Below are 18892 nucleotides of genomic sequence, written 5' to 3'. Positions count from 1 at the left end.
GGGCTCTTTGCCACTTCCACCTGACACTTAACCACCTGGGATCTGACAGGCATCAGTGAACATTTCCCAGGCATATTCTGAACTGTCACTGATGCAGGATGGTCCTCTGAGTTCACATTTGTGCCACAGAAGCTGCAAATACCCCCAGATGGCTGAGAGCCTAAGGAGTAAAAACTATAGCAGTCAGTTTCTCCACGTTTTTCGCCTTAACCCTTGGTTCAACTGGTGTACTACCCACATGGTGTAGAAGGACTTCTTAAAACTTTTCATTGCTGCATGCTGGCATTCTCTATTGGGGAGAGCAGGGGCTCCGGTTGTGGCACACAGGCTCTAGGTACATGGCATTGCTAGTTTTGGCTCATGGGCTCAGTAGTTGCAGCACTTAGTTGCTCCTCAGTATGTGGAATCTTCCTGTACCAGGAATGAACCTATTTCCCCTGCACTGGCAGGCAGATTTTTAACCATTGGACCACCAGGGAAGCCTGTAACTAAATGTTTAAGGGTTGACTCCCTAAACACACCACTGCCTGTGATGCGGAAAAATTCACAAGATCTAAGGGTCCCACTTGTAGACGCTTCACTCCCACTAGACACAGAGCTGCAAGACAATAACAAGTTACTATTGTACAGTCACTTTAAGAAATGCAGTTAAAGAGCAATTTACTGTGCTTTCTTTTAACTACTTCCTACTACAGCTGAGGATAGGTGTGTTTGCAGAGCGTTTTTATTCTGGCCACTGGGATCCCCTTCTGCTGGATCCTGGCACAAGACAGCCATTTACTGCTCTTTTCTCCTCTGTTGGCTGCCCCACCCCAGTATCTCAGAATCGCAGAGTTCTTCTGGCTGGGGGGTGGGGGGTGGATTGTAAAACCATGAAACTATTTTGTTAAATGCCTTTGAACAACTGGATCCAAGGAAAAGTACCAAAGACATTTAAATAAAATCTATTTTAAATGATTTGTTTTGTGAAGAATGTAGGTGAGAGCTCGGACAAACAGTAAAGCCTTTTCTCGGTGTGTTATCAAAATTCACTTCAAGATGCTTATTTACTTGATGGAAAAACACTGGAGGAAAGTGTTGCCAGAAGTGACAGCAGCTGCAGCAGGGCTGAGACCCAGGCCACATAAGTGGTCCTCGACCAGAGCTGGGGCTGGGGAGTTGCAGTCAAGTCACAGGTGGGGTGGACGAGTGACCCTTGTGCCCCCACCCAGGTTGTCCCTGCCCCTCACCTACAGGGCACACCTGCTGACTCACATCCTGCTCCTCTTCAGGGAGTGAAGTTCACACTGAACCTGCCTCCACGCCCTTTGCGATCCACCCCAGTTCTTCCCTGTTCCCAGTGGTGTCAAACCTTCCACCCCAGTCAAATCCACACGGAGATTTTTCGGCTTTTCAGAACTTTATGTAATCCCCACTCTTTTTTTTCCCCCTTGGCAGCCTCAGATTGAACCCAATCTCTTCTAAGAAGCCAATTCTAGAGAACAGAATTGACAGCCTAGAAACAAACCCACAACATACAGACAACTAATTTATGACAAAGGAGCAAAGAACGTACACTGGAGAAAGGATGGTCTCTTTAAGAACTGATGTTGGGGAAACTGGATGGCTCCACGGAAAATGATCAAACCAGACTGCTACTTCACACCCTATGTAGAAATCAAACTCAAAATGGATTAAAGACTTGACTGTAAGACCTGAAACCACAGAATTCCCAGAAGAAAGCATAGGCCATGTTCTCCAACACTGGTCTCAGTAATTTATCTTTCTGGATGTCTCCTCAGGCAAGGGAAGCAAAGCAAAAATAAACAAAAGGGATTACATCAACCTAAAAAGATTTTGGACAGTGAAGGAAACCACAGCAAAACAAAGACAGCCTACCAGATGGGAGGAGGTATTTGTAAATCATGTGTCTGATAAGGGGTTAATAATCACAATATATAAAGAACTCATAAAGCTCAGGAGCTAAAAACAATCAGAAAACGACGCTGTCACTGGGAGCTCTGGGCGGGTTTGGGAGCAAGAGAACCCAGGGGATGTCTGAGTTCAAATGGACCCTCAGCCAGGAGCCCATTGAGCTGGGCACCATCCGACGCCCAGGGATGGTAACCCAGACATACCTGTCCTGTTCCAGATGGAACCTACCCATCTGGCTGTAGGAAAACGAACCTGGTAAACCAGGCAGGCTGGTCTCATTCCAACCAGTTGTTTAAAAGAAGACAAGAGGCCTGGTCATCAGTGTGTTTGATGTCCACAGGCTTGAAGCTTGTTGCCAGCAGCACCTGAAGTCCTGAGCTCTGGTGCTGCAGGCATCTTGCTCATGCTCGGTAAGTTGAGGGGGTCTGGCTGACCCCTAGACTATGTTCAGTGAATGGGGTGGTCAGACTGGTGCTTACTTTAGGGGGTGCTTTTCCAAATAAAATACGGCAGGGTGGGCATGCGACACCCCCACCTGAAAGGCACACTCGCACTAAGGCTCCTTTAGGGAGAAGCAGCTTTAGTAAGAAGGGTCTCCAACAGCACACTTCTCATCTGAACTGAAATAAACTGAACAGCTCATAATGTGAACTTAAAAGTTTATTCTAAATCCATTTGGAAACTGCATTTGAAGGCAGAAAAATACAAAGGAGAAATAAGAGGAGAAACTGTACTAGTGGTTGCACAGAAGAGGAACTATTTCCTTGGTTGTCTTTGAGCTGGGCTTAGCCTAGGGCAGTTTCAATAAGGAGGAATCTTCTTGCCTTTTAGAAACTATTACAGTAAAGAGGTTAACGACCTGGGCTTCTAGAAACGGGCATGCAAACAGAAATTCAGGTGCTAAAACCGAGTCCAGAAAAATACTATGCTTTCTGAACCAAATCAACCTCCGAATTATTTTTCCTTAAATAGCTTTGTAAACAGCATGTACACTCATGTGCAGTAACATGCAGTTTAAAATGATTTATTTGACAAACTTCTGTGGTTCATATCCCAGCATTTCATCAACTGCAAAAGTGAGGAAATAATTCGTGGGCCTGATATGGTTTTGAAAATATGTAAGTTTTATAAAAATGTACATTCATGTAGTTTGAAATGAACATATTTTAAGAAAGGCCAAGCATATATAAGCACTATTTAATCTCACAAAATATATTAATTTTGTTGGGAATATCTGCACTATAAAAGGGTCCTAAATGTACCAAAGGATCAACACCAAGGTATTTTTTAAGCTGTAGTAATTTTTGCAGTCTGAGGAGGGTTAGGACTCATGATGTGCTCACATACAGCTGCTTCTGTGCAACATGCAGATGGGAGGAGACACCTAAAAGGACAGGTTCTAGAGAGGATGTGAGGAGACGACTGGCAGGTGTTGCTCATAGAAGACTCTGGAACAACAGAGTCAGACGTAATAACACTTAAATACAAGGGTCAGTTCTCATCTGCACACACCTCTGCATTTTTTCCCCTGCTTAAAGACACACATTCACACAGGAGTACATGTTATAGTGGTGAACACTTGGTTCTCAACCTTCCGAAGGGCTTGGAAGAGTCCTCTGAATTATTTCCTGAAATACTGGAATTGTCTCATGGAGAAATCTTCCAGTGAAGGGAAGGGGGAATTAAAAATATCCTTAGGTATTTCACTTAGATTAATATGCTTGCTGAGGCAAAAGCAAGTTACTGCTCTCTTTGTTCAAGGATCAGAGAAAGTGGTGGCTACAGGCTCTACGTTTTCACTTTTACTTTGCACACCACCGTTCCAGAAAGACGGAAGGCAGCACAGCTGGGCTCTGGACTTAGAGGGTCGAGTCTGCACTTGTCCTTCCCACAATTCCAGATGCTGCATAAGAATGTCAGGGATTTGAAAGGCTAAACCAAATATCCCAGCTTGTATCAGTATTTCCAAGGTTTTAAAGAGTTGTCGCTTGTATTTCCAAGGTTTTAAAGAGTTGTCGCTTTAAGATGAGATAATAAATGTAAATAACTAGAACCTAAAATTTTATTTCTAGTTTTGATTAAAATCTAAACAAAACTCACTCCCACACAGTCCCAGGGCTTCTCAAACCCATCAACAGTTCTTTGGCAACATTAGAGAAATGTGACTGTCACGCTAACTGGTATACTTTAAAATAAATCTAATCAAAGTCTAATGAAACAGGAAAATAATCAGAAATGTATGACAGAAATTCACTTGGAAATAACCGTCACACATTAAACCTTGTAAATCTTAAAACCATAAACAAATGATTTTCTCTTATGATATGTGGAAGCAGCATTTTCTTCCAGTTATAGAAAGACAACTACCACAAGAAATTTTTAGGCCGTGAAAAATAAGAGAGTATTACACGAGAAGGTACTAAAGTAATTTCAGTATAAGTTATGAGAACAGATTAATAGTCAGATGTAGACCGCATTTGACGGCAACAAACAAAGGATACACAGAACGGCGCTGCCCATGAAATAAGTTGCCGAATGAACAGTAGATAGCCCGGCAATCGACCTACGTAATCACCCCTCAACTCCACATATTATCAACTACACAAAAGTAAAAAGAAAACTGTCAATTTTGATAATTCGGGCAGAAAACTGAATACACGGGAACTAGAATTTTGACTAAATTTTTGAGAAAGATTCATAGAAGTCAAATTAACTAGATACACTTGATCACAAGCCACACAGAACTTTCAAATCCAGTTAAGAGTTAAGAGAAGGCCTGGGAATTCGTGTGTCTGGAGAGCACTGTAAACCCGAAGGGAGAAGCATCTTGAGTAAGAGCAGTTCAGCATTCTGGCCGATTCCGAGGTTCTAGTGTAGAGTATCCGTCTTCGGATGGTCGCTTGCGGCCGGCTCGCCTCTGAGCGGTCCAGCGGTCACACCTGGTCCCGCAGGCGGGCCAACCTCTGGGACAGCTCGTCCTGCTCCGCCGAGGCTACGCTCGTCCCCACGGAGCCGGTCTGGCCCTGCGGCAGCTCCATGTTGAGGTCGAGGCCGGCCTCGTCTGCCATTTCCTGCAGCAGCATGTCCACCTGGCCCTGGGGAGTGGTCAGCGTCGTCGTGCTGCTCATCGTGTCCTCCATCTGCTGCGTCTGAACGTCCAGCGTCTCGAACTGGTGCTCGAACTTGTCCATCAGGGCGGAGATCTTTTCGAGGTTCATGGTCTTCAACGTCGCGTCCATCGACTTAACCACTCCGGCCATCGACTTGGTCACCTTGCCCATCGTCACGGCCGTCTGGACCCTGGCGGCCACCGCGTCCACCCGCGCGCTCATCCTCAAGAAATTCACCGCCTGGTTCTTCTGGCGAATCGCGTTCTCGGCGTGAATCCTCGCAACTTCCATATTGCCCTTCTGAATGGCCTTTTTAATCTTGGCCTTTTCGGCCTTTTCCTCCTTGTCGCATTTTTTGGCACTCCTGCCCAGTTCTTTAGCCGCGAACTTTAAGTTGAACAGGTGTTTCTCCATGTTGGACATGTTCGGACTGCTTCCGAGGGTCGGCGGCCACAGTCGAGGAGGAGGCCGGAGGAAGCAGAAAAACAGAGACCGTTCCCCGCCGCCGCTCCTTTGTTTTGGTCTCACTTCCTGTTTCTGCCGTCCTGGGCGCAGGCGGTGACGTCATCCCTAGGCGCCAGGGCGGGGCCCGCGGCGTAGCGGGTGCGGCCAGGAGACGCACGGCGCGGCTCAAGGGACGCACGGCGCCAGGGGCGGGGTTTCCGGACATGGCCCGCTGAGACCAGGAGACTTTCGGGCCAGAGCCTCCAGTTGGAGGACTGCGGCCTCGCCGACTAGGGCACTCGCCGTCTGTATCTAGTTCTCGCCAGTTGTTAAAGCACTGAAGCATTAAGAGCGTGTATGCACACTTTCTTACGCACGGACAGGCTGGGGGCCGGAGGTGTCCAGTTAAAGGCTGAAAACCAGGAAGCTTTCCCAAGGTCAGCAGACTTTCTCCACCTGCTCCTGCAACTTCCACCTTCTCAGGGGAAAGTGGACCGTTAATAATTAAAAGTACAAAACACAGAAAGTTGTGTCACTGACCTGCACCTCATTCTTTGGGGACAATCTGGCTGCAGCCTGAGACATCCTTTTACTGCAGTGGATGAAAATACCTTCCAGTCCATGGACCACTTCATCTATGCCATGGCTGAAGGTCAGCCAGTAGGTGAATTGCTAATAACGACCATCCAGAAATCATTCTGAAGTTTAGTAATAAAAGACCCATCTTTTGTCGACATGATTCTATTTGATATTTTGTAAATATCCAAGGAACTTCACTCACATTTGACAGGCAAAACTGTTATTTTACACGATGCAGGCAGATGATGGTGAAGTGCTGGGACCCACACCCATTGGCACATATCAAAACTGTCACCATGTATCATACCCTTCAGAAGTGCAGGCTTGGAGGTGGCTGCAGCCGGTGCTGTGGCTTTTTTCTTTTAGGAAGGGTCCTTTGGTATAGCAACCACAACATAAAAAGGCCCAACCTGCCCTAAGGAGCTCAGCTGAAAATGGATTCTTAGAGTAACTGAGAGAGTTTTAATCCAGAGGCTCACCACCCCTTTGGGCCTCCTGTGATAGTTGGCCATGGTGGTGTTGGCTCATACATTTTCCTAAAACACAGCTCTAGTTATATCACTCTTGCTCCAACACCTGGGCAGAAAGGCATGTGTGGACACGGTCCCCACCCTCTTCTTTCTCTCCACACATAGGCAAGTCAGACTGAGCTTGAAGGCTGAACACCACTGTGTCCCTTGTCAGTGTGGATGGGAAGGGCTGGTCACTTGTCAGTGTGGATGAGGAGGGGTGGTCACTTCTCAGTTTGGATGAGTCCTCTCTGTGGACACTGTCCCCGCTGTGTGGGCTTCCACCCCATACATCTCCTCCTGGTGAGATCCTACACCCGCCTCACACTGCTCCTCCAGAACCTTCTCCAGGAGCCCCTCCAAGCTGCACTGTCCACTCCACACAGCATACACAGCAGACCTCCTGGCACAGATCTGGGGACCTATAATATTATGAGCCACGTGGAGGCAGAGAACAGCCTTGTTCCTTTCCCCACTATGGAACCTAGAACATGCTCTGCACACAGCAGACACTGAACCCAAGTGATGCTTTGCTTGGCTGAATTTGACTGAGAGGGGCTAGGATGTTACTCTCATCAACAGCTTAGCTAAGATTTTCTTTTCCTAAAGTAGAACTCTTTCTTCACATGAGACCTTTCTAAAAGGTGGCTCAGATGGTAAGGAATCTCCCCGTAATATGGGAGACCAGGGTTTGATTCCTGGGTGGGGAAGATCCCTGGGAGACGGAAATGGCAACCCACTCCAGTACTCTTGCCTGGAGAATCCCATGGACAGAGGAGCTAGACAGTACAGTCCATGGGGTTGCAGGGAGTCAGACATGACTGCTGAGCAACTAATGCTAACACAGCTGTGAATCACTTCACCTTTCCCACTATACTTTTCTTTGGGGGGCATCTTTCTTCCAGAGTATTCTAAAACCAATTATGTAAATGGACGTGTCAGAAAGGTATCACGTAAACACAACAATGCAAAGCATGAGACCCTATGTACACTGCAGAGTTTCAAGTTAGATTAAGCAAAGTCTGACTTTATAAACCTGTTCTGAAATCCAATTTTCTCTGATTTCTTTTCTCCCAAAATAGCTGTTTCCATGGCTACCTAATCACTTATTATTAGCACTTAGAGGAAGTGCATTTTCGGGCATAATGCAGTAGAGATTGTTTTTAATTTTCACAGTGGGCACCGGGGACCTCTTATGAAACAGAATCTCTGCTAATTTGCTCAGCTTGCTTGATACTCCAAAGACACTCATTTTTACCGAGAGGCCAACCCTTAAAGCTCATAATATGCTTATTCCCAGGCTGCTCCAGCCGGGTCCTCTGTCAGATGGTGCAGTGCCCACCCATTTCGAAACACTCTCAATTTCCCCTCCCCAGCTTCCAGCAACCACGAATCTACTTTCTGTGTCTATGAGTTTGCCTGTTTTGGGCATTTCATACAAATGGAGTCATAGGGCATGTAGCCCTCGTGCCAGGGTTCTTTCACTGAGCCTCATGTCTTCCAAGTTCACTCATGGTATAACATGCATCAGAACTTCATTCGATTTTATGGCTAAATAAGATCCCTGTGTGTGGCTGGACCAAGTCCGTTTATCCCTTCATCCTTTCATGCACATGTGGGTTGTCTGTGCTTTTGGATACTGTGGATGATGCTGCTGTGAACATGTGTACACAGTTTGTGTGTGGACGTATGTTTTTAAATCTCTTGGGTGTACCCGGGAGAGAAGCCGCTGGGTTCCTCCGTGTTTTACGTTTCTGAGGAACTGTGGTGAGACCATTCTTGGATTCTTCACTGGAAGTTCAGCTCCCTGGGAAGTATCTCCTCCCTTCAAATATTCCCATGGTTTCTGCCATGGAAGAAATGACTTAGAATGAATCCCTTCTTAGTTAGCATCTGGGTTCAAAATACAAGACTGCTGAGCAGATAACACAGTGACATGGAGTCACGCCAAGATGTCAGCAGATCTTTTCTCGAGAATTCAGAAGAGAAGGGAAAAGAAGACACGTCACAACCCTGGACTCTGCCAGGGCGAAGCTTAGCTCCCCACCAACCCCACGCTGAGCCCTGGGCTCCTGATTTCAAATAGCCCTGACTTCATGCAAAAACACCCTCCCAGGAATTGAGCCTCCAAGGAGGAAGAAGACATTCTTCAAGCAGCTGGAAACCTGGGGGCTGGGCAGGTGGGCTTGAGTGACCCAGTCCCAGGGCATTCCTAGCTGGATGCTGGAATGTCCTTTCTTCCATAAACCATGGTGATGGAAGCGGAAGCAGCTACTTTCCTTCAACATCTCATTTGGCAACATAAACACTTTGGGCAGCACGCATGCATCTAACGAGTGTTATGAAATGTTACTTGTTCTTGAAACCTCTTGGTCCCAGCTGCAAAATCCGAGTGCAGAGGAAAAACAAGATCGTGATTAAGAGACAATGGTTGCTGATCCCACTTGAGTCCCATGCATATTAAAATGGATTAAGGAAGCCAAGCTGGGGATGTTAGGATTAACCCAGATAGTGATGTTCGGGGGGTGGTGGTGGGCAGAGTCCAGAGCAGGAGTCGTGATGTTGATGTCTGACAAGCCTGTAGTCTTCACCTTGGGGCTCAGTCTCGCTCTCCCTAATTTGAAAGGACAGAACTGAAGGAAATAGCAGATCGTGACTCGGGTCCTCCCGGTTGGGAGTGCTGATCTCAGGCCCCTCAGGGGACCCCCTAAACCTCCGCTCCCACATGGAGACATGGTAGCAGGAGCTCAGCAAGGGCCCACAGGTGCCAGGCATGCTCTGGGGTGTTTGGGTCTCTGCTTAGTCAATCCTACAACAACTGCACAAGAACACAGTCTGTGACTTTATTCTCATGAAGCACCCTGCCCAAGCGAACATCTGGATCCTGCCTGCCTGCCAGCAAAGCTCAGGCTGCTCATTTTTGTCATATGTGCCTTGCATATCAGAGAAGGCAATGGCACCCCACTCCAGTACTCTTGCTTGGAAAATCCCATGGACGGAGGAGCCTGGTGGGCTGCAGTCCATGGGATCGTGAAGATTCGGACACGACTGAGTGATTTCACTTTCACTTTTCACTTTTATGCATTGGAGAAGGAAATGGCAACCCACTCCAGTGTTCTTGCCTGGAGAATCCCAGGGACGGCGGAGCCTGGTGGGCTGCCGTCTACGGGGTCGCACAGAGTCGGACTGAAGCGACTTAGCAGCAGCAGCAGCCTTGCATATTCTATTTTAAAGTAAATCATTAATTCTAACACTATGGTGATGGGCTCTTTTCATAAGAAAGAGAAATTCCTAATGGGTCACTGAAGGGCGCTTAAGGCCCAGGAGACTTCACTCAAGAAATGCTGGAAATGGCGATCAGACATACCCCCATGAATCTCAGATGCAAACTTAAATAGGTTTTAATGTTATCTTGAGCTGTGCTGGGAATTCCAGCTGCTGGCATTTTCTTAATATGACATTCCCATCTCTACAACATTGTGATTTAATATATAATTCCACTGTGGTTTTTAAGCGATGGTGATATGGCCTTAGAAAAGAGTGTGAGAGGGCCTCAGAAGGGAGATGAGGGCCCCTCTGGGAGGGGTGGCCCCCAGGACCCTCTCAGGTTGCGTTTAGCTCCACCAGATCTGTACCCCACACCACACCCACACCCACATCTAAACCCCCCAGCTCTCTGGGCTTTGCAATCTGGCTGTGGAGTAAGCGAGCACAGGAAAGCAGTCACAAATCTGTGGTCTATTTACAAGGTGATGTGGATTCAAGGCAAGTCTTGAAGGAACTGTTAAGCATGGCAGGAAAAGAGAAGTTTTAAGTACTGCTCTAGTTAATTAGCAAAGAGTCAGAGGCAACTGAGCATGCACAACTAATTAACTACAGATCCCTATCAGTAAACAGACTTTTGTGTACATAAGGGAGGATCATTAATGCTGTTGGTCATTCAGGGTGCCTGGGGCAGGTCTGTGGGCACCTCTGGTTAACCTGGCCCTCCTGGACAGCCCCAGAGGCTCCCTGAATTGGGGCAGCTCGCCACCTGCCAGCGGCTGAGGGGGTGTGGCTGGCTCCCTGGCACAAGGGGGATGAGGTGAAGTAAGGTTCCACCAGCACCATCTCTCTCTCTGTCTTGGCCTCGAGGACTGCCTTCCTCCTGGGAGGATCCCCTCTCTTCCCACTCCATCCTCTGCAGACTGAACATCATTGCTCAGCACTTCTCCTCTGTCTATACTTGCTCATCTTGTCCAGGCTCTACAGTCATCAGTGGGCAGGCACCGTCCACACCTGGGTCACTTCCTCTCGTCTAACACCAGCCGCTTGCTCCATCTCTGTCTCTGCTCTGGTACCTCAGCTTGGCTTCTCCAAACTGGAGCCGGATGGCGTCCTGTCCTCCACTAACGACATCTCCCAGGTCTCCGTCTGAATAACAGCATCATGATGCACCTGTGGTCACCCTGACCCCCTCTTTTCTCCACCTCTCTCATCTGATCTGTTGCCTGGCTCTGTCCCCATGGACCAAAGTTCACCTCTAAGCCCACCGCCTAACCTGAAGCACCCACAGATCTTTATTGCCTCCGTTCTACCCTCTGAGCAGCAGCCAGAATGACCTGACAGTCTGGGTCATCACATATCCAGGTGATGCCACTTGCTGCACGGGGTGGGAGAGCTGAACTCTGAGGGGCAGTGCGGTGGGGGTGCCCACCCCAGGCTGGGCCTCGTGGGCAGACTCACTATTGGGCGCAGTCGATGAGCTGGTACTCGTTGGACCGCTCGAAGCAGGCCTTCACGCCTTCATCATCCCAGAGCTTCTTCACATGATCGAAGAATTCCTGAAATTTGAAAAAGTTATGAGTAAGAAAACATGTGCTACCCACCTTCTAAAAGTTAAAAGGAAAAAGAAAATGCCAAAACCATCTGCAGGGTAGGTCGGCTCCACACAGGGTGGAAGGCCTTATTCCTCAATCTACGTCAAACACTCTCATAGTCCCAGAGAGTTCCCAAAGTGGAAGTGACAAGCCCAAAATTAATGACATTCATCAACTATCCATACCACTAAGAATTTATAGTTCTTAAGACTCAGTGACTTGACTAGCAGAATGGCCACTTCTTGTTATAATGGCAAGGTCTGTTTTAGCTGCTTCCCTGGTGGCTCAAATGGTAAAGAATCGGCCTGTTATGCAGGAGATCTGGATTCAATCCCTGGGTTGGGAGGTTCCCCTGGAGAAGGAAATGGCAACCCACTCCAGTATTCTTGCCTGGAGAATTCCATGGACAGAGGAGCCTGGCGAGCTACAGTCCATGGGGTTGCAAAGAGCTGGACACGACTGAGTGACCAACACTTTCATTTTTAATTTTCTAGGTGAGAATGAAGCCACTATCATGAACAGGCATGACTGACCAGGTGAGTTATGTTCTGCCCAGAAGCATTAGGTACATGAGAAAGAAACTTTTAAAATTACAATCTTTGGGGATAGTGATTTATTGTCTTCTGGTCTTTTAAGAAACTCTGAGGTAAGCATGAACCGGGAATTTTCATTCAAGCCCATCCACTATGGCACCAGCAGCCTCTGAAGCGGGAAGCTGGCTGCCTGGGTAAAGATGACTCTGTGAACCTGTATTTCCAAAACTACCCACTTTAAATGAGCAGCGCTATGGCAGCAAATGACTATACATTAGCAGCTAAATATAAAAGAAGTTATGTAAATTTTCAAGAAACTCTTTGTTAGAATATTTATATCCCTTCCCACATCAGGAAGCACTGACTTCCACCTTCGATCTGCAGGGGAGGGTCTGGGGCAAACCCTCCAGGAAGCAGCTGAGGCCACACTCCCTAAGAATCAGCACAGGTTCTTTGCAGAAAAAAAATAACAAACTGAGTTGGCACATTTTTTAGATATTCTCAGTTCCATACAAGGGTGGATCCCAGTTCTGAGGGGCCTGATACTTATACAAGTTTTAGGCCCTCTAGGAAAAAGGAAACACAGAATTACAGGTACAAATTAGGTCCAGAACCTGGGAAGGGAAGTGGGGGCTCTGAGTGCAAGCATCACCAGATTCCAGTATGTCTCATCCTGACTCCTAATGTCAGGAACAATGTTTAAGCTTACGCCATGAGTCTTTGTGTCTATTGTGTCTGCCTGCCTGTTGGCATCAACAACAAATCCATACTGTCCACAGGGGACAGGAGTGGACAGCGTTCATGTGAAGGAGAGGAGCTGGACTCTCAGCTTTTATCCTGCCCTCTGAATTGACGCTTCCTTCTGGAATCTTCCAGGGCTGCTCCCATCTCTCCAGAGAAGGGGTCTGTCTGTGGGATTCTTTAAAAACTTCTTTCTAAGAGCCAAACAAGGACAAACACACACACACACACACACACACACACACACACACACACACACAACGTTTAAAGAGAAATGCTCTCTTGTGCTATCATCTGCCAGTCCTGGCAGGCAGTGATGCCACTGTCTCAGTGATGCTGGAATTTGAGTGCTGCTTTTCCCACACTGCAACCTCTCGTGCAGCGGTCCTGGAACAAAGTTCCTTCCTGTCTTTAACAAGGGTCAGGATTAAAAACAGGATTAATTAAAAAAACGAAGTATGGCAGAAGGGAATTAGGAGCAGGAAAGCAAGTGATGTGAAGCAGACTGAAGTAGGTGCCCAGAGCATAAGGCAAGGTCTACACACAAGCTCGGACCCATGCCCAGACAGGGTTTCTGAACTTCTGTGCCATCAACTCAGTGATGTAAGTGAAGTTTTTCTTTAATAGTCTGAGAAGAAGCCTTGGAGGCAGAGTCACAGAGGGGTGCTCGGTCCAAGGAACAAAATGCATGGTTCTTAGGGTGATGCTGACGACAGCAGAGACGTAGGAACCAGGTTGCCATGACCTTACAGCAAACACTGTGATCTTATAGCAGATGCTATGACCTTACAGCAGACGCCGTGGATGACACCAAGAAGACAGGGGCAACTTCAATCTGCTTCATCTTCCTCCTTGGGGAACAAGACCTTAGGCAAGACCAAGGCCAGGTGCCCAGGAGTCTCCACATTTACTCTTTAAGGAGTTCTCAGACCTTTGTGGAAAATTCCAGGGTGGCTGTGGCTGTGACTTATTTATCTTTTCATCAGGGAAAATGTCACACAGAAGCAGAGAGATTGCCTCCGAGCACTCACTACCCACGGGCAGATTCCACACTCATCGTGTGGCCAGTCTCTTTATCTGTATCTCAGGCCTTCTCTCCCACTTCTATTATTTTATAGGCGCTCTCTTACACCATTGTTTTATTTCAACATTATTTCTAAAAGATAAAGGTTTAGAAATCATAGCCACAATGTGCGTGCGTGCTATGTTGATTCAGTTGTGTCCAACTCTTTGTGACCCTATGGACCATAGCCCACCAGGCTCCTCAGTCCATGGGATTCTCCAGGCAAGAATACTGGAGTAGGTTGCCATGCCCTCCTTCAGGGGTATAGCCACAATATCACCACCTCAAATAAACATATACAAACCAGTAAAGAAATGATTCTGTGACATGAACCACTGCAGCTTCTTGAGCTGCAAGCAAACATTTGTCCAGAGCCTGGCTAGAATCCTCCTACATTTGCTAAGACAACTGGGAAGTAAATATGAGGAATAACTTTAGTATGCCTCCCTTAGCAACTGAAATGAACAATACTAAATAAAAATAATTTCAGTGTTATGTGTGTGTGTCTAAAAAGAAAGGGTGATTCACAGTGAAGTGTCACTTGTTTCTGACATCTGGGAGTTGGGAGAAACTGAGAGCATAAAGAGAAAATTACTAAGTCATACTTCCTATTTTTTCTGTATTACAAAATATGAGAATCACCTTGTGATCTTCACACAGATTTAGCAACTGAAATACATGGAGATTTATGTTACTCTTATTCAAAGAAGTTTTAGTTGTGTTATAGAAAATAAAAATGATAATGATACCATATTAAACCTAAATTAAGGCTTTAAATTGTTACAGCATAATCTTGATATTGAAATCAAAATTTAAACTAAAAATATTAAATACCCAACTATTCCATTTCCTAGCACAGCACTTGCCTTCTGGTTCTGCTGTTTACACTTCTCTGTAGATATAAAGTGTACTCAAAGCTAGCTTGGAATTCTCAGGTGAGTAACATTTTTTTTTTTTTTTTGCTTTTAAATTCTTCATTACTGCTTTAAAATAGAAATAGGTGTATGCCAGCAAGAAATGTAAAAAAAAATATCCTTGCATGATTTTTCTCCTAAAATAATACAATAAAACAACTGTTTGGTTACACTAAATCTTAAAATACATGTTTTCATTTTGGAAATAAAAATCAAGTCAAAAATACTTCTTGTCTGGCGAGGTGAATGTGGTCCAGGGGTCCAGAGGGCACCCGGGTCTCAAGTGAGGCTGCTCCCACACTCCATTCCCTCTCCTGAGGCTGGTGGAAACCTTCGATGGGTGGAGTGAAAAATGTTATTCCTAGGATGACTTAGGAGAAGGCAATAGCAACCCACTCCAGTACTCTTGCCTGGCAAATCCCATGGACGGAGGAGCCTGGTAGTCTGCGGTCCATGGGATAGCTAGGAGTTGGACATGACTGAGCGACTTCACTTTCACTTTTCACTTTTACGCACTGGAGAAGGAAATGGCAACCCACTCCAGTGTTCTTGCCTGGAGAATCCCAGGGACAGCGGAGCCTGGTGGGCTGCCATCTATGGGGCTGCACAGAGTTGGACACGACTGAAGTGACTTAGAGGGACGACTTATGGAAAAGATCCCTCTTTAATTTTAGTGTCAGGAATAGTTTTTGCATCTCTTGGGCAATTGCTGTTTCAATTTTATTATTAATTTTTAATCCTCTGGTATCCTGTGACTCTTCTTCACTTACATCACTGAGTTGATGGCACAGAAGCTCAGAAACCCTGTCTGGGCACAGGTCCGAGCTTGTGTGTAGACCTTGCCTTATGCTTTGGGCACCTACTTCAGTCTGCTTCACATCACTTGCTTTCCTGCTCCTAGTTCTCTTCTGCCATACTTTGTTTTTTAAATTAATTTGTGTTATAACCTTGTGAGTGGCACCAAATCCTTTATGGAACTTGTTGAAGCAAAAGTGAAAGTGAAAGTTGCTCAGTTGTGTCCGACTCTTTGTGACCCCATAGATCCATGGAATTTTCCTGGACTTTGGGAATTCTTCCCAACCCAGGGGTTGAACCCAGGTCTCCTGCATTACAGGCAGATTCTTTACCAGCTGAGCCACAGGGAAGCCCACATTGAAGCAAAATAAATGATTAAAGGAACTGTCCATGGTAACGGAGTGGACAATGATCATCACACCATCAAGTGGGCCTTAGAAACAGGCAGTTTATTTCAGGTGAGTAGCCATTTAAATGGAATTTTCTGAAGCTCAAGTTTGAGTCTGATTCATCTAAAATGTACCTACTCAGTTTTATCCCTCAGAAAGCAGGGTGATCTAATAGGCTTCTGTCATTTCTCTTTTCAGATATCTGGTAGATGTCAAGTTGAAAGTGGGATCTGTCATGCCTGGTTATTTATAATCTCTGTCCATCCTCAGGTATAAGTGAATACAGGATACCTCAAATTCTATTTAGAAACAGCATTCAGAAACCATGCTAAAAGGGACTTTCCTGATGGTTCACTGGTTAAGAATCTGCCTTCCAATGCAGGAGATGCAGGTTCAAGTCCTTGTCGGGGAGTTAAGATCTCACATGCTGCGCACCCATGCTCCACAACTAGAGAAAGCCCACGCATTGCAATGAAGACCCAAGAAAAAACCCAAAGCATTATCAACAATCAGGGGTCCCCAAGCTTGTGTGTTTCCTGGCATGAAACACAGCCTCTGTGGGCGAAAAACCACAGCAAGAAACCAAATGTAAGGTGGGGTCACTTGGCCCCTCCTGGGGCCTCATGTATCCCAGGCAAGGTTCTCAGGGTCTCCTGACCGAGGGCTCACTTTGAGTCTCAAATGTCCCGCCGTGCAGGTGATGCAGCTCCCGTTCTACAGATGACAAAATGGGAAGGATCATGGATCCTTCACACTTGTCTGAGCCCCATGATGAGGAAGTGTCTGCCTGCATCTGGAAGCAGCTCAGTGGGCTGGGCCAGCTTCCTGTTTCCCCTCCTGAAGCAGCTCCTCGTGGCTGGAGACCACTGAGAGCAAACCCACGTTTACAATAAATACCATACTCGCCTTCCCCTGACCCCCTCACCTTGGACGGCCTGCTTTATTCTTAGAATCATTTCTAGCAGCCTTTGGAGGTTTACTTTATATGCCCTAAAATTCACCCATGTAGTTATCCAGTCACACACCCACCAACACAGCCAAGTCTCAGAGCCTCTCTACCACCTCCACGCCACCTCCCCCATGACCGCCCCAGTCTCAGACAACTGACAATCTACTTCAGTCTCTATGGTTTTGCCTTTTCTAGAAACTTCATGTAAGTGAAATCACATAGTCTTTCGGGTCTGGCTTCTTTCACTTAGCCTGAGTTTTTTGGGATTCAACCATTTTGTTATTAGTAGCTTAAAAAAAAACTGCTCAGTTTTATTACATTGTATGAATAAGATCACATTTTGTTTATTTACTCACCAGTGGAGGGACACTGGGTTATTTCTGGTTTTGACAGTTACGAGTAACACTGCAGGAATATCTGGGTACCAGGCTTTGTATGGTCCTCCATTATCATCTCTTTCGGGTTAATACCCTGGAGTGGAATTGCTGGGGTACATGGCAGGTGCACAATTAACGTTAAAAAAACTGCTAAATTGTTTTCCAAAGCGGCCATTCCATTTACACTGTCAAGAGCAATGTGTTAGGGGTTTGAGTTCCTCCAACTCTCAAGTTCCCCAAAACCTTGGTTTTTGTCAGTATAAAAAAATTTTAATTATTCTAATGGGTGCATGCTGGCCTCTGGCTGTGGCTTTAGTTTGCATCTCCCCAATGACCAATGATGGTGGACATCTTGTCACGTGACGGTTGCCCACTTGCATGTCTTATTTTTGAAGTATCTGTTCAAATATTTTTCCCATTAAAAATTGAGTTGTTTTTCTTCTTATTACTGTTTTCTTTTTTTTTTTTTGTCTCTAGGTATGTGTGTTAATCACACAGTTGTGTCCGACTCTTTGCGACCCTTCCATCGCTATAGCTTTCCCCTTAACATTTATTTATTTATTTATTTTTTCATGTTAACTGTATATTTGGATATCTGTATTATTTTTTCTTGTATTTTTATTTTTATTTTTTTTTATTTTTTAATTTTTTATTTTTTTTAAATTTTAAAATCTTTAATTCTTACATGCGTTCCCAAACATGAACCCCCCTCCCACCTCCCTCCCCACAACATCTCTCTGGGTCATCCCCATGCACCTGCCCCAAGCAAGCTGCACCCTACGTCAGACATGGACTGGCGATTCAATTCTTACATGACAGTATACATGTTAGAATTCCCATTCTCCCAAATCATCCCACCCTCTCCCTCTCCCTCTGAGTCCAAAAGTCCAGTATACACATCTGTGTCTTTTTTCCTGTCTTGCATACAGGGTCGTCATTGCCATCTTCCTAAATTCCATATATATGTTAGTATACTGTATTGGTGTTTTTCTTTCTGGCTTGTTTTATTTTCTTTATGAGAGTAAAATATTCTTGGTCTTCTGAGTTTCCACGTACATCTGAGAATGGGCCTGTCAGTTTCTAGAGAAAAGCTGCTGGTATCTTGGCTGGAACTACACTGTGTTTCTAGGCTACTTTGGGGAGAATGCTATCTTAATAGTAATGAACTTTCTATCCATGAACATGGTATATCTGTTTATTTATGTCTTATTTTCTCTCAATAATGTTTCCTAGTTTTCAGTGTACTACACTTTCCACATTGTTAGATTTTTTGCCTAAGTAAATTTTTGGTGTTATTTTGAAGGTGTATTCTTTTTAAAAAATCATTTTTGGAATTTTTCATGGTAGTACAAAGAAATACAGTTCATTTCTATATTTGATCCTGTATCCTACAACTTTGTTAATTTCATGTATGACTTCCAGAGGCTTTCACTTCCTTCCTGTGTAGCTGAGCACAGAATTACCCATGTAGCTTTAGCCCCTTTCTCCCTGAAGCATGACTCACAAGGTTTGGGACAGAATCAGAACTCCCTGTGGTTCCAAAGTGCAGAGTGACTGAGCCAAAGGGGCCTTTGCTAACCACAGTGGCCAGGCTGCACTTGGGGACTTCCTGGTGGTCCAGTGGTTAAGAATCCTCCTTCCAAAGCAGGGGACATGGGTTCAACCCCTGGTTCAGGAACTCAGATCTCACATACTGCAGAGCAACTGAGCCTGCAA

The 18892-nt window shown here is 45.7% G+C and overlaps 2 protein-coding genes across 3 annotated transcripts in view; both read right to left on the bottom strand.

The window, feature by feature from the left end:
- Window positions 1-18892, bottom strand: part of GNAL (G protein subunit alpha L) — a 67291-nt gene that overhangs the window by 8080 nt on the left and 40319 nt on the right. For both annotated transcript variants that reach the window (XM_018039550.1, XM_018039549.1), the window contains one exon: window positions 11282-11379. In XM_018039550.1, coding sequence (XP_017895039.1) covers window positions 11282-11379 — 98 coding nt within the window. The remainder of the gene's footprint in view (window positions 1-11281; window positions 11380-18892) is intronic.
- CHMP1B (charged multivesicular body protein 1B) lies at window positions 2557-5572 on the bottom strand. Its single transcript, XM_018039551.1, has one exon. It carries the CDS (start codon window positions 5445-5447, stop codon window positions 4848-4850), a length of 600 nt encoding a protein of 199 aa, XP_017895040.1. The 5' UTR covers window positions 5448-5572; the 3' UTR covers window positions 2557-4847.

Source organism: Capra hircus, chromosome 24, assembly GCF_001704415.2.
Source record: "Capra hircus breed San Clemente chromosome 24, ASM170441v1, whole genome shotgun sequence".
Lineage (NCBI taxonomy): Eukaryota > Metazoa > Chordata > Mammalia > Artiodactyla > Bovidae > Capra > Capra hircus.
This window is presented reverse-complemented; position numbering and strand designations above follow the sequence as displayed.

Bases quoted from the DNA above. Each gene is read 5' to 3' on its own strand.
- CHMP1B (XM_018039551.1), bottom strand. From the start codon at position 5,447: ATGTCCAACATGGAGAAACACCTGTTCAACTTAAAGTTCGCGGCTAAA.